Genomic DNA, 27,477 nt, shown 5'->3' with positions numbered 1-27,477 from the left:
GCCCAAACCCCTAGAAGAAGCTTGAGAGAGTTAGGTCCTTGTTCTCTTTCCAGCTATCGTGCTAAAATGCTCTTCTTGAAACAGGAAGGAGTCCTTTCTTATTGTTGCTTTCGCTAGTGTAATATCAGAAGTGTGACCACAGTAAATCAGTGTGTTAGATATTGAAATGCCATCACATTGTCTAACTTCCCTTCTTGTCTTTTTTAACACAAAGTATTTTTTTTCTTTAAGCTCCAAGCCCTCATCTTTGTGTCTGAGATGCTCTCCTGTCTGACAACAGCAATTTAGAAGAGTTAACTTTTATCGTTCATTCTGCTGTGTAACTTTCCCCTTCAAATTTCTTTATCTGCCCTCTGAGCTCATCTGAACTTTCATGTTCTCCCAGCATGTAGGCTTGCATTCAAAACTATGTCTAATAGACCAAATAAGAGGTTAATAAGAAGTGGCAACAGAAAGAAAAAATACAATCCCTGGTAACTGATAAGAATGACAGTGGCAGCCCTTTATTGTTTGTCTTCAAATATAGAGTTAAAGATCTTTAAAAAACTAAATTTTGACGCCTTTGAAAAGAAAGAAGCACAAAATAACAACAGGGGGTTATTGCCTGCCAGCCACAGGGGAGAAGCTCCATAATTCTTATTCTCCCTTTTGAAGGCTGTTAGAAATCTGATTCAAAAAAGCAACAGCAGAAGGAGAAAGCCTCTTGAGGCTATCGCCATTTCCTGTGATCATGCATAATGCGTTTCAAAAGTGGGTTTTTACCAATTCTGTTGATCAATTGCACCTCCTTCATATTCCCTCTTTTTTCTGCTGTGTTTACATCTGATGTGACTCAATGACAAGCGCTGTCTGAGACTGTGAAACAGACCTGTCATGTTGATTTATGGGCGCATCAAACCACGACTTGTCCAAACTGAAGCTCGCAGTTCATTAATTAGAGAGTTGTGACTTTGAAGTCAGCTTTCAGACTGTGGTTTTTAACATTTGGCTTAATTTATATGCTCTTGAATGTGGATCTCTAAGGAAAAAACTGAAATTCCCTTCTTGTCTTTGAACTTCTTTTGACCGCACAATAATCATTTCTTTGTCCAGAGTGATGCCTGCATCCCAGAGTCATTAACGCGCATTGAACTGCCACTGATGAGTAAGCCCTACTGAATTAGAAAAACAGCCAGCAAAACAAAGCTGAGAGCATTCTGCACAGTGATATCTCACAATTACATGCCTTCCCTCCCTGTGCCATTTCCATTTTAATTACTGTTAGTCCTTTAGATTTACATTTTAGACACTTTTTAATCTGTTCCCTTTTTATTATAGTGGCGCCCGTAAGCGCGCTATGGTTAAGGTTGTGTCAGCGTTTCCATTATAAACCCCCCTGTTTTCAGGGGTTTATAACTCAGCTGGAAAAATTCACTCTGGGTTGAAACTTGGCACAGGTGGCACGATTTGCCGAAATTTCAAGGGGAATGGGGAGCAGAATTGGTGCATGCTTTGAGCAACACCTCTTGTCAGGTGACACAAGCAGAGCCGCTGTCGCCGGACATCACCCAATGTCTCGCGCCACAAGGCAGCTTTCTAGGATCTACCAAAGCCAGCCCTGATGTCAGATTGAACAGGAAAGTCTCAGACTCCTCCATACTTATCAGGTGGGCTCAGCACCTCAAAGTAAATGTAAATGCAGAAAAATTAAATCTAAGCCCACCAAAACCAACGAAGTTTTCGATGTGGGATTTTGGAAGGGAAGTGTATCTAAAGGACAGACAGAAGGTACCGTGGCCTGTCCCCTCCAGTTATGGACCACGGCAGCATCAGAGCAAGGTCTCCTGCCACCTCTTCTCTATGTCACCACTGATGCTGCTCCAGTGTGAGGAATGTGCAATCAGAACCTCCCTGGCTGGAAAGTGCAAACCCAAACTCAACACCTCTCGGCATGTTGCCTTGTTTAGAGAGGACAGCAGTGATCTGGGCTTGCTGCCTTGCCCCCTCCCCTCTCCACCATAACTAACTCCCCAAAGCACTCTCCCAAGATACAAGTCTAGATGCCTGCTCCAGGACTCATACCAAACAGAAAGGCCTGGTCCTCTGCTATAAAATATGTGGCAGCGAGCAAATGGAAAGCACAGGAAAACAGAGGCGAAAACAGGACAATAACTCTAAATCTGAAAGCTGAGGCCCGATAGAGTCAGTTCAGTTGTGCAATCATTTATAAGATGAATGACAGTTTAATAGCCACTAGACAGTCCCCAGGGATCTGTGGTTTGAAAGTAAAATGGGTATTGTCTGTACCTCTTTAGGCTGTTTTCCAGCATGTTGTTGCTGTAAAAGTTGAAGCTGCAACTGTTCCTGTTGTTTCTTATAAAACTCTTGAAGCTGCTGCTACAAAGAAAAGGAAAGATGGTAAGTAACAAAGTGGAGAGCCAATTCAGTGTCCCTTCTGGTGTAACACACAAACTGTGATTTGAAAAATAGCATCCTTTTATCTGTAATGGTCTGACCTTTAGTTTGAAACTCAACAATAAATTCAGTGCACACTGACTATTCTTGGCATTATCGTTTGAAAAGTAATCTCCAAAATGAACTGATGAAAAACATACCATTTTCTACACAAACTAATTAAAATAAGGCAAGGAATGACCTTTGATTGTAACAACAAAGCCAAAATGCCCTTGCTGAGAGAGCCTGGCGGATCTCTGTTGTGAAACACACATGCTTTCTAAATGATAGGGTTTGACTGTATTAAGTGTTGTTCAATACATGCACAGACATCCTGGGAAATACTCTCCTCCTCCCGTTCCCCAGATGTGCTCTGCGCAGGCAGCGCTCTGGCTGCAGGCAGGACGGAGCCTGGGAGCCAGGAGGAGCAGGCAGGGTCAGGCTGGGGGGATGCTGACACCCACCCCGGCTCCCTGAGACCCCGCTGTGCCAAACCCTGTGATAACAGAGCCTCAGGGCTTGTTGGTGGCCAGCTTCCAGCTGAGAAAGGACCACGGGCTGCGAGAAGCACTGACACACAGCCCAGCATATGTTGGCTGAAATCAAACAGCCTTGCAAACCTCTCCACTTCTGTTTCCACGTCCCTTTACGGTTCCAGATGGAAATAACGAGGTCTAAATTGGGAAGTATGGCCCTTCTACCTTGTTTATTCCAATTAGTCAGGGCACACCAAGCCTTCTGAGGGATGCAGGCAAAAGCAACAGGGACATCTGCCGAAGTCCTGACACTTAAATATGCATCTGTATTATTTAGCTGATCTTGGAAACACTCCTAGCACTGCTCTCTGGATTTGTTTCCAGTAGCTATTTCTAGAATTAAAAACAAAAGAGCAGTCAGTGCAGCTCACACCATGGCTGCTCCAAGGTTCAGACCTGAGATGTGGGCAGCTTCTTTCCCCAAGAGCGTTCCAGGAGGTGAAGCCTCCAGCATCCATAGGGGCCACCTGAGCAGCTGTTAAGGAAACAATTACCTGTTGAAGCATGAGTGCCTGCTGCTGTTGGAGCAGGACTTGGAGTTGCTGGGGAGTTAGCACTTGTTGCTGGAGGATCTGCTGCATTTGCTGGGGAGTGATCACTTGAGGTGTCATCATAGCCACCGACACTGGAACCTGAAGGCCAAGAGGAGACAAAGAGGGTCAGAGCACATCCCCACAGCTCCTCCGTCATACCCACGCCAGGGGAGCCCATTTCTGGCATCAAGGGGGCTGAAGGTGAGAGTCCTCATAGCCCACCCTGGCCGGCACACAGGTACTGACCACACCTTCCCGGTGACTAAATTCCCCTTTCATAAAACACTCTTGGATGGAAATTCCTTAAAGCAAGTAATATGGTAAAAATTTATTTATTTTTACAAGAAATCATCAGCTGGGTCCTTCCCCTCCCAGAAAGCCCTTGCCTTCTGTAGAGAAATCCAACAGCCAAATATCCCACGCTGATGGGATCTAGACCCTATTACGACAGGTTTTTCAGAAAATTGAAGGAAGGCTCAGTGATGTGAATAACAGCACTAGACTCCTATGCAATTTTTACAGAAAGGCCCTACCACGATGTCTTTACCATTCCATATTCACCCAGCATACAGATGTCTTCAATTCTTTCATATTATGTGAGATACCATTAAAAGCCGCTTTCCATGACATTTCAGTGACAAACAGCTACAGTGATGAACTTGATAGCATTTCATATTTGCAACTGTTAACACGTTTCTGCACGGGCATCTTTGCAAGGAACCTGTACACTGTATCTGAAAGGATGATGTCTTGTTCAGATAAAACACTGACATTAAAATGACAGGCTGTCTTGGCCAAGGTTACACAAATTGTATTCAAGCGGATACCTAATGACAATGCTATGAATTCTGCAAGCTTTCTAGAATGTAATTTAGCTATTCAAAATAATCACTGCACTTGTGTTTAATTTGCAGACTACATGAGAACCATTTTGTCAGTCCCAGTAATGCAAGAAGACTATTTCCCTAGAAACCCACCCCTCTACCCTCCACTCCAAAAAAGGAAAAGAAAAAGAGGGGAAAAAACAATAGAGGAAAAGACAAAACCCATATGAATTTTAACAGTAATATTGAAGCACCTTACTTTTCTATAGTTTTAAATCAAACACATGACAGCACAAAACTAAAGGCAGTAAAGGATATACTTTGCTAAAAAGGATCTCCTGTCATCTCATGTATTACAATAAAAGCTAATAATATGTTTAGCACTTTTTCCGTGCACCACTTTTAAAAAAAATCAGCAGACAATAGCTGATAAGAAGATAAAGGAGTTTAAAAAAAAAAAACCTCCAGTGTAGTAGTAAGCAAGAGAGAAATGCAGTATTAATTTTATGTAACATAATGTCTTAATATGCAGTTTATCTTGACTTTTTCACATGATTTGTCCTGTCATTTGCATAGCAAGCTCTCATTCCTAATTTCACAGTCATTATGCACTGATGTCCTGATTTCTCAGCATCACTAATCTTGATGAACTAAAAATGGTTCCTGAAGGTCAGACGCATGTACAGCGCACATCTCGCGGTGTTGTTGTGTACATGTCATGTGCCAGGGACAGACACTGCCTCCAAAACATTTGCCTGAGCAGAGCCCAGCACCGTCCCATGACATTCCACTAATGCCGACATGGCGAGGCTCTCTGAGCACTCCCTGTGGCACAGCACGTTCCCACATCACTGATGGGGTGGGAAAAAGGAGATTTAATTATGGGAAAAACACCAGAACCACCAAAACCAGTGGTCAATCTCCCATGGTGCCATGTCCCCATATCTATGAGAAAGCCACCACCTCGCCATGCAGGACCAGCTCTGAGGACACTGAGTCATCAGGATGGGTAATCCCATTAATTCAGAATATTTTAATCTGCAGTCTTTTACAAACTTTTCTGGGAGTAGAAAATTATTTAATTAAATCCTGCCGTCACTATCTTCGCCCCAAAGTGTGATTCACCTTCATTATTCTCAGCCCCAGAGAAGTTTACTTTACCCTGGGGTTTGTACTACCTCTTATTGAAGCTGGACCAAGCAAACAGAAGAGGAAGCATGCTTAAGTATGTTTTCTGTGCCCTTCTTGGAAGACAGACAAGACAAATACTCTTCAGTCAGATTTATGACGACAAGCAGGGATACAGACAGGAATAGGGTGGGGTGCTGTAAACCCTACACATTGGTGATTAATCCAAAGGGCTGCATTCTGCCGTCAGCTGGGCAGGGACAACTCCCATTCACTTCCATGGCCTCTCTGCACGTTTATCTTGGGACAGATCTGGCGATTAGGCCCTATCTTTGAAAACTGGCCATGCACCTTCCAGTAACAAATCTCTTAGCTGCACACTCCTTGCTAGAACAGAAGCACTTCAGCAGAAAGAAAAAACAAAAAATCACGTATGTACTGCACACAGCCATAGAGTACAAGTACACAGAGTACGGGTTTGTGTTGGTCCGTTTGACTTCATTTTACCATCTGAAACCACATTTTCACACCACACCTGCGCTTCTAAAGAATGTGCTGCCTTCCATTTATAAACATAGCTAACAGCAACATTTAGCCACGGCCTGTACTTTAGTTTATCACAAAAGCAACTTACGGAAACCTTGCACAAACAAATCTAAATGAACCAGAAACTATTGTGTTAAAAATTACAGCACACCTCCCGGACAAGTGTGGGCACACACATATGGTCTGAGGGACTTTAAATAGTTAAGAATGATGGCCTATATATCCACTCTCTTAACTCCCAACGTCCAACTTTTCCATGTAGCTAGTCCCTGGTAATACTAGGAATCAAAGGGCATGCAGCACCAGCAATAGGCTATTATAGCCCACACTTTATTACCCATTACTACCGAGGTCATTAGCGGTAAGAGTGATTGTACCAGTCTTAACCTATTGATCATTGTAACTACTATCATTTAATCCCGTGTTGAATGTCTGGAAAGCTGCTAAAGGCACACAAGAGAGAGTGCTTTAGTGATGAGAAATATAGCCAAAGCTTGGAAATTACACTTTGATTCATAAAATCTAGCCAGTGGTTTAAATCAATAGTATTTAAAACAGTCATGTAAGTTCTTAACTACAGCTCTCTAATATTTATGGGTCCCTTTTTGAGTGTACTCAGTCAAAACTAAACTTTATTTTAGATACTGTGCAATATACTTTACATTATGTTAGATAAAAAATATTTATTTCTGATATTTTGTCTGATAGTAAGTGAAACCTAAACCAAGAGCTATAAATTCATTTTAGATTTCTATCTCTCAGATGTCAACTTAAATGTGTTGCCAAAAAAAATTACAAACCAACTTTAAAAATGACTTAACTGTTTAAGTACATGAAAATGAGCATGTTTTATGAGTTAACAATGAATCACAGAAGGCAGTCTATGAAGAACTAAAATAATTCTGTCTTACTGCCTTCAGGGAGTTGAAGTTCAAATTAAACTACTGGCAGATATATTTAAAGAATGCTAAGTTAGCATGCAGAGAAGAAATCAATCTTTTATTTTTTCTTTCAAGTTGTTTATTTCTATTTTGCACTTGAAACATGATTGTTGTTATTGATATGATTAATGAACTGCTTTTGGTATTGTTGACTGATAACAATAGGGTGTGGTAGATACCCAGCTGCATGTAAACCTGGCAGCAAAGGTAAAAATACAGCTGCAATTTGGCTTTGGGAGCTGTGCTAGTATGGACCTGCTGACATGCTAATACCATCAACGGCAAAAAATGTCTTTAATACTCACAATTGTCTTCGCTCACTGTTTTTGTTTCTCTCAGGGTTTTGCCTCTGCTCCTCTGCATCCCCCAAAGCCCTCCCAGCCCCACAGTCCCCTCTGAGACCCTCCCATTTCAAGCCCTAAAAACACCCTATTTTTAGCAAGACTGGCCAAGGGAAACTTCCACAAACTTGGGCCAAGCTCCCCTTTAACTTCCCCACGAAATTACAGCAGGGATGCATTTGTCACTCCTCCACACAACCCAGACAAGAGTCACGGGGATGAAAATGATTTCGTCCTATTTAATCATCTCCATTCCCTCATTTTTGGTGATATTAATTTAATTAAATACCAGCTAAATAATTTCGAGTAGTTTAATCTTGTATGAAGGGAAAAAAAAAGGGAAAAAGAAGAATGCCATTTTCACACCCCGTGCCTCCAATGCTGGATACGGCTGTAGTCCTGTTAACTGTCAGCAGGCAGGCAAGGAAGATGGGGAGGATTTCCTTAATTCAGAAAGAATAACTCTCCCAGAAAATCCTTTTCTCCTGCCATCTATGTTTGAACTAGATTTCAGTCAGCCCTCATACCAGGCACCTTGGATTTCCAAACAGCAATTCTTCGGTTAAAGATTTTGTGATAAAAGTTAAACGGAGCAAAACAGCTGAACGCAGAAAAGAACAAGGCGCTGAGGAACAGTCAATAATACTGAATTACAGTAAAAATAGCTACGGCCAGACAAAATCAAACAATCAACTTGAGCTGTCCTATTAGCAAGATATTAAATGCAATATATTTAAAATATTAAAAAAAAAAAAAATTCAGGCGAAACAATGCAAAACAGGAGAAGATAAAGGACTGACACCCTGGCAAGCAGAGAGGCACGGTGCCACAAGCCAAAGCAGAGCCCAGCAAAATAAGAAGTGCTGAAGGGAGGCAGGACCTGCTTTCATCCTGAGACTAAAACATTTCCAACAAAATATTTCATCCTCCAAAACCCCAACACAAAACGCCACTGTCGGAATTATTCATGCAGGAACTGCTGTGCTGGTTCATTATGCGAAAAGGAATCTGACTTTTAGACTTAGTTCTTTTGCCATAATACAGCACAGCACATTAAGACAGGTAATGTTTATTATATTAATGTAAAATCAGCTAAATAGTCTGTCATTAGCATAACTGTGCTCTCTGTAACAATACAACTCCCTGTTGTAAGAGGGGAAAAACCTCCTTAAAATTAAATTAGCATTTTATTATAATAATTTTGTTTATCGTATTTTATCAGGAGTGAAGATCTCCCTCTGACCCACAGAAAGCAAAATGATGGGCTATGCTGACATTCCCTGGCATGTCAGGATGTCTGCCGTCTTTTGCATTCTCTTCTAGCTGAGGAAAAAATGGGAATATTTTCATATTTGTTTACAGAATAAAACATCTGATCTTATCTTCCACTTCTCATGCATACCAGGTTTCTCACTAAGTGCCAGGATAATTGTTTCTGCTATAATAAATACCCATTTAATTTGCATAAAAATATAAAGTTTACATAAATTAAATCCTTTCTACATCTAACATTTGTCAAATAGAGACTAAACCAGAACATACACACACACATCCAAATACCCCTTTAAAAAGATGAGTGAGATTTTAAGCTTGAGATTACCATCATAATTTTTCACATTTTAAAAAGTTACCATTTTTGTTTCCATCTCTATCGTGAAAGGAAAAATTATATAAGCTGCTGTACATGGTCTGAAACAGTGGTGATTTTATAATGATTCAGTTTAAAACCAAAAAAAAAAAAAAAAAAAAAAAAAAAAAAAAAAAAAAGGAAAAAACGCTGCATTTTTTTCCAGAGTTTAGGAAGGGAAATTTTAGATCAACATATTCTGCCAAAAAAGCCTCAAATAAACCAAAAGCAATCCTGCTTAGAAACATCAAAAATACCCCTAAAGCCCTTAAAAACCCCTTGAAACCCTCTCTCCCAAACACCCTTAATATACTGAGAATGATCATGGTGTCAGACTCCTTACATTTGTGTATTAATTCATACATACATTATGGAGAGCTTAATTAAATAATGAAAGACCATGACTGAACCAGCAACATTTAATATGCCCAGAATTTCATGAGAGTGAAAAGGAAGTGTTATACAGGGGGGATTTTTCTTTTCTTTTTTTTTTTTTTCTTAGGGCAGATTTTAAAGAACTGCAACTCCCAACAGATTTCTAGGAAGGATGAGCCCTCTCTACATCCCTGGCTATTTTCTCCAGCAAGAATCAAATCCACAGCTGCCTGCTCTTCAAACCCAGGGCATTTGAGATGACGTACATTGTCGTGGCCAGTTGAAAAAAAATTAGTGATTCTTGGGGGAAAAAAAAATCCACCTGGTTAAATCATGCTGTTTATTTCCCACACAAACCAGAGCTCTGCTTAAACACTCGGGTTGGCTTTGCCACTCTGGTTCCAAGTGACGCCTTGATAACAGTTGTAAACTTTATTTGCTTAGAAATGTGCAGGTTTTCACACCTATGGCAGACACCTACAGCTGAACATCACAGCTAAGCACAACGGTGCAAATTAGATTCTAATGAGAAAACATCAGTTGCTTCTTTGACAATTTTGCCATTCACTGATTTACTTCTAATGAAGACGCACTCCAACCAGCCAGCTCGCCGTGTTAAAGGTCAAAGCACGTTCAAAAAAATGCCTCACAAAATCAAGGCAAATGGGAAACCCGCAAAGAAACCTTCTCATAAAGTGGCGTGGCAATTAGAGTAATTGTGCAAAAAACCGTCTTCGGTAAAAAGTAAAAGAAATTAAGCTGCCACTACTGTAACAGGTTAGATGAAAATCAAAATTTAATGTATTCTCCCTTGTGTCATCTTGTTTTGTCAAGACATCAAATAGAATTGGAAAGTACAAAATAACAAGCCCTTGAGAAATCACAGAAGCCGACCTTTTTGATGTTGTTGGTTTACCTTGTTCTCAGTTATTTGAACAATGATGTTTCAGATTTAAGGGCAAGATAAAGCTTAAAAATTAAAACCCGTTGTCAGTTTGGGGAGGAGGGGGTGTTGTCCCTCCCAAATAACAGAGCATCTTACCTAATCAATGAAGGCAAATCCGTCCGAAACTAGTGCACAGAACAATTAGCAATTCCACTTATTTGTTCAATATTCAGTCTGGGTTCTATAACATTCATTCAACTTCAATACAGACTACAGATCCTCCTGCTAGCACAGGAAACCGCACTGGAAAGGTTAAAAAGTAAAAAAAAAAAAAAGAAGAAAAAAAGGCTGGGGCAGAGATATTTGCCAGTGCTGCTTCTCCCCCAGTCTCTACACAGCCACTTCAATCTGCAGATGAGTATATGGTGGATTTTTTTTCCCCTTTCCTTTTAGCTGGAAAGCGAAGCTGAACAAGTAAGCACCTTATAAAAACAAAACAGGACAGAACATTTTAACTGAACTACAGCAAAGTAGTTTCCAGTAATGCAGTTCTGCTTTCAATAAAACAAACAAACTGCCTTAAACCAGCCAAGCCTTTCACCAAACAATAACAAATTTAGCTTATGGTGTCAGGACTTTCCCACAATCTAGTTCTGCAGGTGTTGATAAAACTACCCCTGCTACCGCTTTTCCCTAGCAAAGAGGGGAGAAAAACAACACCAGTAAGTTATCCTGCTACTAAGAAACCTTTACAGAAAGTAAATCCAAGTGCTGTGTCCTCCCAGCTCACGTTTGTCTACAGCAGCTCTGAAAAGACTAAGAAACACAGCGCAGAAAAGCACAGGAGCTTTTGAAACTCCTTAAACTTCTGAATTGTAAAAATCCTTCTCCCCTTACCTTTCTTCAGCTGCTGGAGCATGTAATCACAGACACAGAAACCAAGGCATTTTGCACTGAAATAATAATTTCAGGATTTTAAAAACAACTTCATTCTCAAGCAACAAGGGTGGTTGTGCACTGTCAGGTTAAAATGATGCATAAGAAATCACTCTGACTGCCCTACCTCGCTTTCAATGCCTAAAAATCCATTTCATCCTTCTCCACACAACTGTTGCAACCCTTTTCTTCCTTGCACACAACTAAAACCAACTCAACTCGCGCAGACATCAGAGCCCACCGTCCATCAGTGCAATCATCTGTCGGTGACCCCTCTACCGTGGGCTCTGATCACTGTTCACACCACAGCACCAATTTCAGCATGGGGTTAAGAGCTACACTTCTAAAACGTGTGCAGGGTTCATCCAGCCCCAGAAGAACGTGAGGCACCCACACCTTCCTCTGAGCACTGAGGTCCCTGCAAAAACAGCGCAGGGATTTTATTTCTTCCCTGTCAATCCCATTGTATTTATGATTTCTCTTTAGTTCAGCTGAGTGACTGGTCAGAGCATGTCTCAGAGCTTTTTTTTTTTTTTTTTTTTTTAAAGCAAAAATAACAGTGCTTAGAAAAGGGAGGGCACAATGGCACAGCACAGTAAAGTGAATGTTAAACAAGACTCAGAAAAAAAAACAAACCAACTGTAGCAAACAAAAAAAATTTCAAAGCAGCCCTTCCTATCATAAGCTTTCTGATGATTTATGGTTTACCAACTCAGCAAGGTTACGCAACACTGCATGCCTTTAGATGCATTATTTGAGTCAGTTGAGATTTAATTAAGATCACAGCCTCCAAAATCCCTGTCAAATGAAAATTCACAGAAGACAATACACTATATATCCTCATGCAGATAGTCTCCATTCCATGCTCTGGAATAACATAAGTTAATCCTCGTTTCTATGGTGGCAGACAAAAGTTCACTAATTTTGTTTTCTTTTGACACTTGTGTTGTTTTCTGTTTTATGTCATGAGATCATTCCCTTTTGAGAGGGGAGGGGAGCTGATATAGGGGGAGAGGAGGGAGAGCAATATGTCTGAATATGGCAGCAGATGTATTTTGACATTCTCACAGCTCTGCTGTGATGTCATCAAGTTTTCATATAATTAACCCCTGCCAGTAAGAGCATCCTTTTATGACATCTGTCCATTGGGAAGAGGAGGAAAGAGTCAGGGAAAAAAGCACAAAAAGTCTTGCTCTCACACTAAAACCAAAATCAAACAAAATTAAATTAAGGCTACAAAACAGCATTTACATCTTCCTTCTGTATCGTTGACTAGCTTTCCCCAATTCATTATCTGCCCCAAGTACCTCCTCACCTCCGAGGTGCTCTGAAACCACAAGCCACAGACGCCCAGCTCATTCCCAGCGCCTTCTCCTCCTGACGGTCCCGGTGCAGGGGAGCCCCTTCACTGTATAATCCAGTTCCTCTATTTGCTAAGCATGAGCATGTTAAATAAAACAATATTTCTTACAGAGAAATTGCTAGAACTTTACCTCATTCCACTGTATTCCTATTTGCATTATCTTAATATCGGCTTGCTTATCTCATGGTTTAGAAATGACAGGTGCTAGCGGTCTTTTGTTTGACAGGCCACTACACAAATAACTGTCTTGCCTGAAAGGGCTAATGCACTACTAATGAACAATAAATCAACTTTGATTATAAAGTGTCAGACCAATCAGTTTGCAGTTCAGCTCTATCACAGTCTAGGCCAAGGCAGCCACTCTGTTCAGGCAAGACTCGGGTTTCATCTCTGCAGCCTTATCAATGAAATTTTTTGGACGTAGCCACAGGAGATCACTGAAAGCCCTCTGACAGCAGATTTTCCGCTGGCTGCGAGGAGAGGACAGAGCCTGCTTTTAGAGACTTCCTAGGCTGCTACTACAATAAATATACAATCAACAAAAGCCATTTCTTTACCAGACAGAAGCACACTCTAATGACATACGCACATGTGCACATGTGTTGTAGCCGTGACTTTTAGAAGCAAACAGAAATGCCTTTCAACTTGGTGTAAAAGATGTGCGAGATGCCTGAAAGCTCTGCACATTAAACACACTTACAAGGGGTTCGATTTAGTAAAAAATAATTTAGCAGGCAGGATGCTTACAGCTCCGGGGGGAGAGGAGGGTAAAGAGCCTCCTCGCCTACTACAGCTGCTGCACATGCACAAGGCATTCCAGGATTGGGCCCGGGAGCATCAGGCATGAGAATCAGCTGCGATCCAAATAAAAGAAAAGATTTTTAACATTTAAGTTTATTTATAAAAAGGCAAACTAGCGTACGCAAGTCGCTTTTTATTAGAAATAAACTTCGGCGATTTATTGTAGTTCACAACTCAACACTCACTGCTAGAATAAATCCAACCGTTTGGTTTTCATAAACAGATCTTGGTCACCCTGAATGATTCACACTTCCTGCCACCAAACTTGTTTTTATTTAAAAATATGAAATGGTGGCGTGTCGAACGCCGGCACACGCACCGAGAGGACTGTGTCGCGCTACCGAGGGGCTTTTCCCTGCCACCAGCACAAGGACAAGTCACAACTCTCACCGCCTTCGGAAACAAGCTGGCTTTGAAGGAGTTAATTGCAGGGAGGAAGAGTGTATATGCACTTTGCTCTAAACTTACCACCCACTTCCTAAGGGTTCCCTCCTCCCCGCCACCACCACCCTCGAAATTTCAGCTCACTCGCACTGCAACGCTGACATCGAGCCCGGCTGCGCCGAGATCCCGTTACATCCATTTCGCCGGGGTTCACAGCACCAGTCAATGTCAAAAACAAAGCTCACTCACTTAATTTCCCCCTGGTAAATTGACTGGCGAATCCATTCAGCGATCCCGGTTCCTGACATTTAAATCTGACACTGTGTTTTATCCGGCTCCCTGCACTTTCCCTCCTTCCTCGCTCTTCTTCCCAACTCCAGCGCTGCGGCACAGCCCGCCCGGCTACGCGCACCCGCGACTGTCACGACAGGCGACACGTTCCGCTCATCACTTCTAAAAACCCCCGGCGAGTTGCGGGGCGCACACGCTGTCCCTCCATACCTCCCTCCCTCCTCCTCCTCCCGCGGAGGAGCCGGGACCGCGCGGCTCCTCCAGGCCGCCGCGGCTCTTTCCGCCACTTTGCGCGGGCCTCCCGCCCCCGATCCCCCCGCGGGGCACCCACCTGGGCGGCGGCGGGCGGCGTGCGGCGCGCCGGGCCATGGAGCGGGCTGGCGGAGCGGCGGGCGCGGAGCGGTGCGGAGCCTCCGCGGGCGCGGGCGGAGTGCGGGGCGCGCTGCTCGCGGGCTGCCGCCGCCGCGCCGCCACCCGCGCGGCCCCGCCCTGCGCCGCCGCGCACACCCCGCCCCGGAACGGGGCGCCCCGCGGGCCGCCCCCGCCCCCCGCCCGGGCACCGCCGGCTGGACACCCCCCCGGACCCCGGGGCGGGGGAAAGCGCAGGCACAGCGCGCTCGCGGCGCACCGGGGGAGCCTCCTGCCCGCCCCGCAACTTTCTCGTCTCCCGCGGAAAGTGGCTGTCGCTCTCCTGCTGTCTGCCCGACAGCTCTGCCACACAACCCAGGGATTTCGATATCGGAAAACAGAACTGAGAATAATAAAGAAACAACCACAAGGTGCCTCTGATAGGAGTTTGCGCCAAAACGGGGCAGAGCGCCCGGCTTGCGGAGGGGAGCATCTCCCCTTCTTCCCTCGGCCGCGCCTGGGGACCAGCGGTACCCTTGTCCTCCTGCCAGCCCTCTCCGGGGACATTCACGGCCACACGCATCTAAGGCAGCCGTGCCCTGGAGCTCCGTGCACCCAAAGCCGCTGTGTTTGGGTCTGGGGCACCTCTTAAACGGGGGTACGCCTCACTCAGAATAAAGTTCACAAACTCAGGCGGGCGAGCTCCAAGAAATGCTTGTCCAGACTTCACCCAGACTCGACCCCTTTGCTCGTGCGCTGTCTCTGACCCAGGGATTGCCACAGACCTGGTGCCCTGTTTTCCCTTCCCCAAAAAGCTCCCATCCATAGAATATGCTGAGTCGTATCCCACAGAGATCACTGAGTCCAACTACTTCATCTCAGGCAGCAATAATTGGTAAAACCTCTCCCTCCTATTTCAATTACAGATTTTTTACCTTTTCACATAGTTTCTGAAGACAAAATTGATGCGGAGAATAACTCCTCAGTTACTTCAAGTGCAAGCACAAGAGCAGACAGAAGCTGCCCTATACCACTCCCAGCAGAACCTCCCGTTATTTGCAGGAGTCGGGGCTGTCAGACAATAGCCCCATTAGTGATGCTGCTGAAGAACCTCACAAGAAGCAAAGACAAAGGACCCAATTTACTGACAACTTGTGATCTGATGTTAAATGGGATGCGATACGGGTTGCTTTCCACCCTAAAGTGTTTCCGTGTCAGATAACAAATTTATTAATGGGATTTTTTTCAGGTCACAAAAATGTGACCCCACCCTCTTATGAATATTTAATAAGGGACTAAGGGCATCTTTTGCAAGACCCTAAATCTGCCAGAAACAGCCTACATGAATCAGAAAGTGCCTGCCTCTTAAAGGGGCACGGATGCCCTGACCAGATCAGCACAGACAGGGCACGGGAACAGCCAGGATTTATCCGTGTTATATCTGTGCAGAGTTAAGCACACACGTACACACACAGCCCCCGACACACCGGGAGCTCAGCAATAACATAAACCATAAAGCATGCAACACGCTAGTAATAATTATCACCTGTGCTTAAGAGAAATCCTTCCTGTCCTGGACTTCAAAGTAATCTCGAGGAACTTGGATTGCTTTGGGAAATACACGACAGAATACACAGACTTAAACTTTTCAACAGTTCTCTTGTGGACCACCTCCTCCTTCCTGCTGTATTTCTAAGAGAGTTGCTGTGGCAGCATTCCCAGCAGCCCCGACGGCAAAGGAGCAGCGTTTGGAAGCCTCTGAGTGTTAACACACCCTGACCAACTCTGTAGCCAAAATGAGCAGGGGGCTGCATGCCCAGGCAGTCTCTGCAGATCATCAGGGATGCTCTACAGATCCTAGCTGGGAAATCTTTTGATCTCTCTTGTTTTCCTCAGCAGAAACTTCTCACCCAGACAAGCCTCAATCCTATTCTCACATCATCAATTCTTATTTTCCAGCATCACCATATCCAGGCACACAGCTCAATCCAAGGCCAGTGCCCTCCTTCTGCCCTGGTCACCAGCTCATCACACGCCTGTGAGCCAAGCTCTGCATTGCTCTATTTATAAAAAAGGGGATTCTATGAAGCCCTACCACTTTGCTCAAGGCATTTCTCTTCTTTCCAGGGGCAAAGAAAAAGTGTAGTGTGTCAATGCAAGCCCAAAGCTGTGAGAGCTACACGTGAAGCAAAAGCACAGTGCTGGCTCTGGCACTGACAATTCTCCCCAGCCTTGGGCAAGTCACCTAGGAATTCTGGAGGTTTTAGGGGTTTTTCTTAACGTCTCTGATGTGAAGGATGCCTCTTTTTCTGAAAGGTCAGTCTGCAGTGTTCCTGGCCTGGCTTTGCAGTGGCCTGCACCATTTCAAGGCAGTCAATGGCCTTGACATCTCTGCCTCCTCATCTGCATAATGGGGAAAATATGACTTGTTTCAGGATCTTCTGTAGACCAATATTTGCAAAACACTTTGAAAATTGAAAGGTGCTGTCTAAGCACTGAGTGCTGGCCGCAAAACCTGCAAGCCATATTTTTAAAGCATTTTATACCCTTTCATATAAAAGCTTCATACCTGCAAGCTCAGCCAACATCTGCTCTGGGCTAAAAACTTCAGCCTTAGTAACAGAGATGGTAGCACTTGTTAAGCAAGGTCACCATGAAATATAATGCATTTCTAAGCCAGCAAAATATTTTTAAAGACCAAGAAGAACCATAAACTCCCACTTTAATTCCATTAAATTATAAAGAGTCATCACAGACAGAGACCATCAGACAGGCATATTCAAAACAGAACACATAAAGTAATACATTAAAAATAACTGGGAGAGAGCGTGGCAGGCTAGATGGCTATTTGGCACTGTGTGCCAATGGGATCTGATCCATATTAGGTGGTGGTATGTTTCACCTAGGTGAAAGAAAATTATCACTGGATACTAAGCTCTCAGGTCCAAGTGAGAGGAATAGATCATGAATTACAACAAGCATAGTGGAATAAATGATTTTGCTATGCCATTATTTTACATGTACACTTTATTCACAGACTCTTGCAGGTAGCTATTCATGCAGAGACCTCAGACTTGCCTACAGAAAAGCTTCAGCTGCCTGCAGGGCAGGGAAGAAAAAAAGAAAAGACATCCACAAAGTGCAATCTTCTCTAACCAGAGTCAACCTGCCCCAAATGAGTCAATTTTATGTCTAGTCCTAATATGAGGCAATTTCTACCTAAAACAGCAATACATCTGCACTTAGTCCTTGAGATATTCTCCTGAGCAAAAACAAACAGGTCCCACTATGAGCTGCCCACTTTGCACTCTGGCAGCTCATAGTGGGCCAAATCCTGTGCCCTGCTTCCCAAACAGAAATTTGGGAGTAATTCAGCTGGATTTAGGTGCCAGTGCTTCTGTGGCACAGAGGAGCCCACCTGCCCAGGGGGGCCACGTCGAGCCTGGCAAAGGCAAGTGCCAAACCAAGCTGCTCAGTGCTCAGACCGGAGCCATGGGCTGCTTAAAAACCAAACTGCTGTTTGCAGTTCTGAGGGAAAAAGGCCATCTCAGATACTATTCCCACTCCTGGATCCCCAGGCCCATTTTTGTGGGGTTAAATCATATTTTCCTGTTTTGAGAATGCTTCATTTTCCCTTGTTGCTGTTTGAAAGACCTACAAAAACAAATGGGGAAAACAACTGACTAAACAGGAAACAGTGAAACTTACAACCCACAAAGTGCTGAGAAAAAGGACAAAGTAAACAGTTTTTTGGGTCATTTTTAATAATCTCAGCTAATGCCCTCATGGTAAAATATCTTCAGACAGAAATGTGATTTTTAGGCTGATGGTGTCTAACAAAACAGAACACCAAAGCAATTAACATTTCAGTAATCCTTGTGTCTCTGTTACTCTTCTTTTTTTTTGATGTGAAACTGTCATTTTTCTTACTGGTCCTGCAAATTCTGCATGAACAAGGCTCTTTAAATCCTCTCTGTGTTGTACAATGGTTTAAATTTCACTTCATGGCATGCTTTAAATTACCATTCACATCTTCATTTAATGCATCATTTTATAATGCCAGTGTTACTAGTTAATTTATATATACACAGCAGGATGTGTCAACATTCAGGTGAGTTATGAATATGATTGTACAGGAGTTATGGAAGACATTTCAGCAAAATTATGGTTCCCTCTAAACATAAAAATATTAATAATGAATCAAACATCACAGGTAAACAACAAATTTTATGTAATTGCTCCCCCCCATGCTTCTCAATAAATAAATAAATAAATATGGCATAATTTTTGCTGTGCATTCATATTTGATTGATCTTAATAAATTGCCATCTCCTTTCCTAATAAACTGTAATCTCTTGTTTCCGCCACAAAGTAAAATTTATTAGCACACTCTTCTACCAGCAGGTCTGCATCACTCACAACACAGTGTGCAAATTGTTCCACGTATGCTTGGGCATTATTCATAATTTATTTTTCTGCCCCAAAGTACACAATATATTGAGAGGTAATCACCACTAACTGTTCTCAGTTACTTTCCTTAATTATGTGAGATGACATTTATGTCACGTACAGTAGAGAAAATGCTGCAGTTTCCACTAAAACTCCTTTTTTTTTTTTTTTTTTTTTGCCATGGGTTGAAACACAGCGTTCACACAGAGAAAACCTTCTTAGGACAGGAAAGACTGGAGGTGGTATCTGGTAGGAGATGGGAACACCTCCACTTGAAAAGAACAAGCCCTGTCTACCAAAATAACCCACTGGGCATGACAACAGCCATGGCTCCGAGAGGAAAAGTAGGTGTTTTGTCGTGATGTTAAAGTTGCCATGGTAAGAAAAAAAAAACACAGAATGAAACATCAACAAAACAAATGTCAATCAAACACATTTTTGCCTGTTAAGTATTAACCAGTGAACTCCTGGCCACCCCAGATCATCTCCTGCCCAGTGTCCCAGTGCAAGCAGGTGGGTGGAGGGCTGGAGCTGCCCCGGGGTCCCCAGCTGGCTGTTTTGGGCTGGATCACCCCAGTCTGGGGCTGGTGTGGAATGCACTGCTGGAAGCACTGCCCTCTCCTGGTAATCTGCCTCTCTCATCAGGAGACTTTAAGCTTCACCTCACTCACAGAGGATCCTCTTTAAAAACCCAGGTCTGCTTCCACAACAGCTCAACCTACACACACGAATGTATCACCAGAGATATAAATTACAATAAAACTGATTAACTATGGGTCCCTTTAGGTAGTAACACCTATCAGACCATTGTGTTCACAGTCCAGGAGTGCTGAGTTTTGTATTCTGGTACTCCTGTGAGAACACCCTCTATCACCACTGGGCATTGTCATTTTTCACTCACTCTGTTGGGAACGTGTATCAGAGTATTTTCAATATATTTCAATAAAACACCTTCTTAGCAGTAATGGGCCACTGTTCCCATTTCAGTAGTCCCTGAGGTTTCATGATACAGTTTATTTAGCTGGCTCTCAGCTCCAAGTTTTCTTCCAATATTCAAAAGCTATTTTTAATTTTTTTAAAGAAGGCAGCCAAGGGAAAAGCTTTTTCTCTTTTTTAAAAAGCAGACCAGTTAAGTTGATACACGCAACAAAACAACCCAAATTATTTCCTAAAGAGGTGCTTAGTCAACAGCCCTTGTGGTTGGATAGGAGTGCACAGAAAAGCTGTGACACTGCTGGTGCTACACAGGGATGGAGTTTGGAAGCAGCACTGGGATCTCTGCTCCTGCTAGAAAAAGCACTGCGACTCCAGGAATCAAATGCACATGGAAAAGGAGCTTTTTAGGAAGCAGGGCTTGGTGAGGACATGCCCTCATGACCACTACCCTGTGATGCCACAGTGTGATTCTCCACCTCCTCGCTGTCTCTGGGTCAGGGGCAGTCCCTCACTAAGCCCAGCAGGATGGGGAATGGGAGGGGAGGAGGAGGTGTTGTTGTTTTGGGCAAGCAAGACTGCAGGGCAGGAGAAGCCCCAGCCTCAGCACAGCCATCCCCTGGCCTTTGGCCATGTCAGTCATTTTGATGGTGCACATCTGGTTTCACATGGGCGAGAAACAGGCAGCTGTGCTGGCTAAGCAAACAGCCCAGCCACAGGACTTTGCTCCCCCATCCCTTGGGGTCATCCCATCGCCTCAGAGTCCTTTGTGCATCACTAAGCAGGGCTCACTGCGTGCTCTGGGCTTTTCCTTTGTACTTCAGTCCAGCCCTTCACAGCACAGCGCCACGATCTATCCCTTCATTCTGAATAAACTGGCCCAAACTCAACTCAAGGACAGGGTTCTCCCTCCTGCTTCCCTCCTCCAGGCAAATGCAGCTCCTGTCTGTGAGCAAGGGTTACGACCCATCAACATTTCCTATCCAAATCCAGCTGCTGCTTATTCCAATCCTATCCCCTCCCCGACCAAGAAAAAAGAGGATGCTGAGAGGTAGCAGGTCTTGGAGCTGGAGAGGATATGGTGTGGTAGCCAGGACCTGCTCCTTTGCTGCACCCATCACAGCAAAAGATAAACAAGTAAATAAAATAATTTTTCTGTCATCCCTTAAAGAAAAAAAAATTGGCTTCCTGTAGCAAGAGAAATCCCACAAATGAGTCTAAAGATTTTGGGTTGGAAAAGCACAAACTCGCTGCAAAGTGTGTAACAGGAGAGGAATACTACAAAAATTGATCTCTGGAAGGAGACAAGAATTCTCTGCCCTCAAACTCATCAGCTTCTGGGGCGGAGGGTGGCAGCAACTTCACCACACAGAGCCCTGAAGGAATTCAGGACACCTGAGGCACCAAATCCTTCACTCCACTGAAATTGCAGGGTGATTAAGCAGAGAGAATGTAACTATCCTAACTGTAATTTGGCCAGTACAATGGATTTAACACCCCTATTCTTGGGAGAAAAAAAAAAAAAAAGTACTGTATTTGAAGTTCAAAATCTAATTAACTATTTGAGAAAAAGAATTCTGTTTTTAAAAGAAAATTCCTAACAATATAAAGAGAATTAGTGCCAAAGTTTTTGAAGAACTGCATAAAATGGTTTGAAAAACGTATGATATTGTAATAATAGGAATGACTGGATTTGCTCAAATGTTCCTTATACCTTATAATACAAGAATAAAATACAGTGTAAATCCTTCTATCTACGTAAGTTCCCTGTACAGAAAAATCTCTCCTTTAATAGGTTTACACCTTTAACATGTATTAGTTTGGAAAAGTCCTAGGGTATAATTACACATCTTGGCTTGGCATATTAATAGCTGTTCCCTTCATTTACTGATTTCTTTTACTGGTCAATTTGCTGTTTTACTACATTGCTCTTACAGCTTGGCTTCCCCCCTGTGCTGGGAAGGGCAGAGGGGCCGAGCTGGCCACGGGCTGTGTGTGCTGCCTTGGGGAGGTGCCTTTTGATACCTTGAACCTGGCCATCTGCACGAATGATGCTCATCTGGGATGTGGCATTTGCATCCAAGCTTGCCAGCAAGCTTCAGGTCGCAGGCAGCAGCAAGCAGAGCTGTCCTCACTTCCAGGAAAATCTGTGCAGAAATACACTCTACAGGCCCTGGAGAGAACGAGCCAAGCAGGGCTTCTCCAGGGCTTGGTGCCACCTTGCTGGTCTCCCTTCAGTGCCCCCCAGAGCACCCACTGCTGCCAGGCTCCTGACCCTGCATCCCTCCCCATGGCATTTCCTCCCAAATCCCCTTGAGGGATGCCACCTTGCATCCCTCAACTTCTTCCTTGCTCAAGGCTTTTGCTGTTGTCCCAGGTTTTGCTCTCTGCTCCCCTGGGCTCCATCCCTATTACTCCTCCTCACCTTCCTCCCTAGGGCTTGAGAGACCTGGAGAGATGCTCACCTGGGACAGGATGCTTGCCTCACTCCATCAACACCTGGGAAAGGACCATTTTCCCTTGTGATGGACAAGGGACACACCTAATGATCTGTGCCACGAGCCTCCATAGGTTGCCTTTGCATCTCTCAGCTCCACACTCACAGCAAAGTTCACATTTGCTGAGCCTCTGTCCAGTTTTTACAGGTTTTTCAACAGTTCAAGGGTTTTCTTGTGTTATAGTGAAGCCATTCAGTTAATGGCTTCTCAGCACTGCCATTATAAACCAGAAATTTTCAGGTGTTTATTACTCAGCTTTAAAAATTGGCTCTATGCTGAAATTTGGCAAACGAAGTGTCAGCCTAGGAGAAAATTTTATTTTTTGCCAATTTTATACTCTAAAAAAAAAAAAATGACCCCACTTTGGCCTCCATAAAAACGCAGCTTTTGCTGCCTCAATGACACTGGTGAAGTAACAAGTCAATATTGTAATAGTGCCAGCAGAACTGAGTGATTTAATGCCTAAAATTGCTTTGAAGGTGAAGAGTGCTATTGAGCTGCTAATTATTAACTATTATTGCTGATCCTGCCACACAACAAAGATGCAAACAGAAAACAGAGGGAATATGAGACATCACTGAGAAAACAAGGCAGGATGGGAATGAGGGTCCAGTGCTGAACACGGAGGAGCTGCAAAACAAGAGTCAGGAGTCTTGGCAGGGTGGCATCCTCCAGCCAATGCAAGAAGAATGAACTGATATGGAAATATTATTTTTCATTTTCCAGGACAGTATTTCAAACACAAATAAAATACAAATGACACAGTGTAGCTTGCTCCATGCCAAAGCTAGCAACGGTGTGGGATCAAAATCAGCTCTAAACCAAGCTGCACTGAGGTCAGTAGGAACCTCATATTGCTCAGCTGAAGCCAAGAGAAACTTTGCCATTTAATCCAACGTGTAGAAGACAGAGCCCTGAAGGTGCTGAGGACAGGTGACTTTACCTCAGCTGCCCAGCAGTCAGATACCCACAGAAAAATGGGCTGGGAATTTCAAAAACCCCAAAAGACTTACATCCTCCAAATTTTCAGGATTCTTTCAAATCCTGTATGCACAGGAATAGCAGCATTTGAATCACACACCCCAAAATCTGACCTAGGTTGATCTGACTTGGCCGTGTGGAGGGAAATGTAAGTGATCTCCACTCTGAACATGTCCAGCCACTCACTCCACTGTGTCACCTTCTGAGGGGACTGTGGTTCCATAGCAGAATGGTGACAGACAGAGTATTTGTGCTTTGAGGGAAGAGTGAGGACCAGGAGTTGAGTGAGGCCAGGGCACACTGCCATTTGGAATGTGCTGTACCAAAGCAGCCATGAAAAGTCATTGGGGCTGCTTTCAAACACAGTAAAAAAGAAAAAAAACCAACCAATTTATCTTTCTGGAAACTTTCTGCTTGTCTAAGTGGCAGCTATTTAAATACAATTAACAAGCAAATGATTTTAAAATTACAATACATTTAGTAAGGCAGCATCACAAACAATTTGCATCTCATTAAAGTGTTTGAAGCTGCAGAATCAACCTCCCAAAAGGGCTGCACATCAAGTGGGAAACACAGTCACAGTGAAGAGCTTCTACACTGTCCTGTGACACTGGACGCACAGGTGGGAGGACAGCAGAGGGGGTGCTCAGTGTCCAGCTGAGCCCCTGGCTGGGCCACCCCCATGGGGAGTTCTGGCCATGGCTCTCAGCACAAGGACGGATGCCACAAGCCACAGCCTTGCTGGAAGTGGGTGTAAAACGAGGAAAGAAGGAAGGAAGAGGGTGTGTATGTGTGCCTGCGTGCATGTGGGATGGGCACTTTTTAATATACATTCATGGACAAAGAGTTTAAAGAGATTTCAAGCTACTTGCCCAGCTATATATATATATATATATAATTAAAAGTTTATAGATTACCCCACCACAACCTTCTGAGATTACTACTGGGTTTGGACACACATTAATTCCCAGGAACCTCCTGCAGAACAATCCCATACCGACATGTGCAGCATGAAAGGCCTCAAAGAAGTAACAGTTTTAAATGGTTCCAATTCACTTTCAACTGTGATTTACTGTGGTGGCTCCCCAGAGGATTCAGGAGCGCTTCCTGGATCACAGACCACCTCCCCTCATGCCTTTGGCTTCCTTTAGAAAGCCATGCTGATGTGCCAAGCCCTGCTGGATCCATCCTAGGATACAGGTTTTGCTAAGCACTACTCCAAAAGGATACCTGTGTGGGCCAGGGCTGCTGGTTTTGCTGTCAGTGCAGCTCCTGCCATACAAGACCCTTCTGTTCTAGCCCACAGAGAGGAGTGACCTGGCAGGAGTCTGGTGGGAAGCTATTGCTGATGGGTGGGAAGGAATATACACAAGATCTCCACAGGTGATGCATGAACTAACTCCTACATGAATGAGGAATGCAGCTAAACAGCCTTAATTTCACTTATCAGGAGACTTGAAGGTGAGGATGTCCACAGGTGAGGAAGTCTCTGAAAAAGTCCCTTCTCACAATCCCTCTCAAAGCTGACACTGCCAGCACTGACATAATTCCAACCACACCTTTAATCCAAAAGCTTGCTCCAAAGCACTGCATGAACCGAAAGGGCACAAACAATACCTTCCCTAGAGCTCAGCCCAAGTTCTGAAACAACCTTTTACATGCTGTGCCTCTGACTCCACGGGCTGTGGAGCTGCATGTGACACTGTTGAACGCTGCTGTGCAGCACAGTTACACACAGCACTGGCAGGGCAGAGCGAGACAAGAGTTTACAACTGAATCTGCAGAGGAAATTCGGGTAAGTTGTATTATCCATGTGGAAGCTGGCCAAGGGCTGGGACTACTCCCAGAAGAAGCGACGGGTTTTGCTCTTCCTTTGAAAGGCAGCACCTCTGAGCTGCCCATGGCTCTCGTTCGCTGCTCCTGCAAGAGCAGGGCCGGCACATCCTCTGTGCTCCTCCTGGCAGGGAGGCTTTCCTGGGATGCAGGGATCTTGTCCTGCTGCTGAGAGACCCGCCAGTGGTGACAAGGGGCTGAGGGCACTGATACCCTGCAGGGCCTCTGCAAGGGGTGCGGCAGCTTGAGCCTGGGAAGCCCAATAAAAAGTGAGATGGAAAAAGGAACTAGTAACAAAGAATACAGGTAAAAGCAAACCAGTCATCATCAGGTGCATTCACTGCTCTGGGCACTGCACACCAGAGAAGCTCCAGAGCCCTTTGGGTGGTTCTCAGGTCTCTCCATCCCTGGTGTCGTCACAACCAGTGTGTGTCACCCCAAAACTTCCTGCCCAGAGATGCCACCAAGTATTGACACAGGCCTCGTGTGCTTCTTTTTCAGACCTGTGGTTTTGTTGTTCGTCAAAACAGGATACCATTTAAATGTACAAAGTTACGATTTAAACAAAGGTGAAATAGTTACTGCTGCTTTAGCAACCAGACATCAGGTTCTGCTCAAGCACACACTTTTTTTTGTTTTTAAAAGCCCTCAGTCCGCTTTGCCAGCACGCTCTCCCTCCAAACCTGGATGCGAAGACAAGTGTCTAAGCAAAACAACACTCACTTTCTATGAATTACTGAACATGTGTAATTCATTTATCTGTAATATTGTGCTAAACTCAGCTCCAATTAAACAAACGAAAACACCTGCTTAGCACACATAGATCTTTCCATACCTCAGGGGAAGACACATCAGTGTGCTCTGTAGTAGAATCTGGCTCAGAAGCCTACACTAACAATGCAAATCTGGGATTTTTCTTTTTTTCTTAAATGTACATAGGCAAGGAGATAAAAAAAAAAAATCAGATGGAGATTTTGGGGATGGAGTATTTGTGTTGGTATTTTTATCTATAGCACGTGCAGTTCTGTGATATTTAAGTGCTCACTGGGGGCTTCTCATGGGCAGCTGCACCTGAGGGCATGCAGCACTCCAGGGAAAAAAGTGGGATAATGAAAACTTTAAAACCCACTTAACTGGTCCCAGATATTATGATACTGTAAAACTACCAAAGAGACCTCGTGTTGACAAATTTATTGAGCTGGGGAGAAGAAGTTTCCTTTCCTTGCTTTGCTTCTGGACCACAGGCATCCAGCAGCTCCATGGGACTTCCCCGTTGTCCCCCCACATTAACGGGTCAGAGGCACAGTGACACACAGCGAAAATCGCAGTGACACACTGAACAGGGTCACCCCAACATGGGGGCTGAGAACACCCCTGGCACCCCAGATGTCCCAGCAGCAGAAATGAGACACAGCCTTATCTGACACACGTTTTGGACCAACAGAGGGGTGTCCCTTGGAAAGAGGGGTGCCATGGTTGGTTTGGGAGCCTGGGTGCAGCAGCTGCCATCAGCAGAGCATGCAGCCTGCCAGATCCCCTACACTTAACTAATTTCCTATTCTTTACTCACTGCCTGCAGACAATAGGCTGTCAATCAGATCCCCACCAGAACATTTACAATTATCTTCCCTCTCCCGCACCTCAGCATGGCCCCGTGCGAGCGGCTCCATCCCAAAGCGTTCACACATGAGCCACTTGCAACTCTTCTGTCGCCAAAACTGCCCTGACTTGAGAGGTGGGTTAGGAAATTGAATTTTCTCGTGTTTTCAAATAAAAGTACTGCAGTGGCAAAGCACAGAAGCAAAAGAGCAGGCTTCCTACAGGTGTGAGGCAAAAGCAACAAGGAATGGAAAACCTGCCCCAATAATTATTATAGCATTCTGGGCAAGGACGAAGGATGTTTACTGCCCTTTTTTTTTTTTTAAACAAAATCAAAGTTACAAACTGAACGGGTTTTTTAAAATTATTTTTGTTTTGTTTTTCTTCCCCTTTTTTTATTTCGGACAGGGTGGTCCCCTCTGCTCACTCCTGCAGAATTAGCAACAAACCACCACCACAATTGTGCAGCTGGCCTTGTGACAATTGCTGAGCTCTCCCAGAAGAAATTGGTTTGTTTTTCCTCTGGGTAGGCACAGCTGAGTGAAGGACTCAAAATGAGCACACTTTCCAAGTAAAAAATAACAGTGATTCAAGTCATAACCATACCTTCCCTTGTAGTGGCAGTTGCTGACAACGTGATTTAAAAATATCTGAACTATGTTCTGCATGATGTTAATGCTCCTATTCCAGAGAGAAATCCCCAATACCTTCGGGGCAATTTCCAAACACTGAAGCCTGAGAAACTGTCCAGGATGGGCCCACTCCTAAGAGCACTGAAATCATTGCCATTGCTAAATTAGGAGAAAATCCGTACAGTCATCATTCACTGCACTGTGACTTCACTGATTTTCTGCTCCACTGTCTGCTCAAGGGTCAGCATGGTTAACAGCG

The 27,477-nt window shown here is 44.1% G+C and overlaps 1 protein-coding gene across 13 annotated transcripts in view; it reads right to left on the bottom strand.

Moving 5' to 3' along the window:
• FOXP1 (forkhead box P1) overlaps positions 1–27,477 on the bottom strand; it is a 377,320-nt gene that overhangs the window by 71,336 nt on the left and 278,507 nt on the right. For 10 of the 13 annotated variants that reach the window (XM_050979145.1, XM_050979151.1, XM_050979149.1 and 7 more), the window contains 2 exons: positions 3,464–3,601; positions 2,287–2,376 (listed from right to left, as the gene is read on the bottom strand). In XM_050979145.1, the coding sequence (XP_050835102.1) occupies positions 2,287–2,376; positions 3,464–3,601 (228 nt within the window). Of the gene's footprint in view, positions 1–2,286; positions 2,377–3,463; positions 3,602–14,276; positions 14,410–27,477 lie in introns of those variants that run through there. The other 3 variants (XM_050979152.1, XM_050979150.1, XM_018915241.3) reach the window with 2 other exon arrangements.

This window comes from Serinus canaria, chromosome 12 (genome assembly GCF_022539315.1).
Source record: "Serinus canaria isolate serCan28SL12 chromosome 12, serCan2020, whole genome shotgun sequence".
Lineage (NCBI taxonomy): Eukaryota > Metazoa > Chordata > Aves > Passeriformes > Fringillidae > Serinus > Serinus canaria.
Note: the sequence above shows the minus strand (reverse complement) of the source record. Positions and strands in the feature narration are given on the sequence as shown.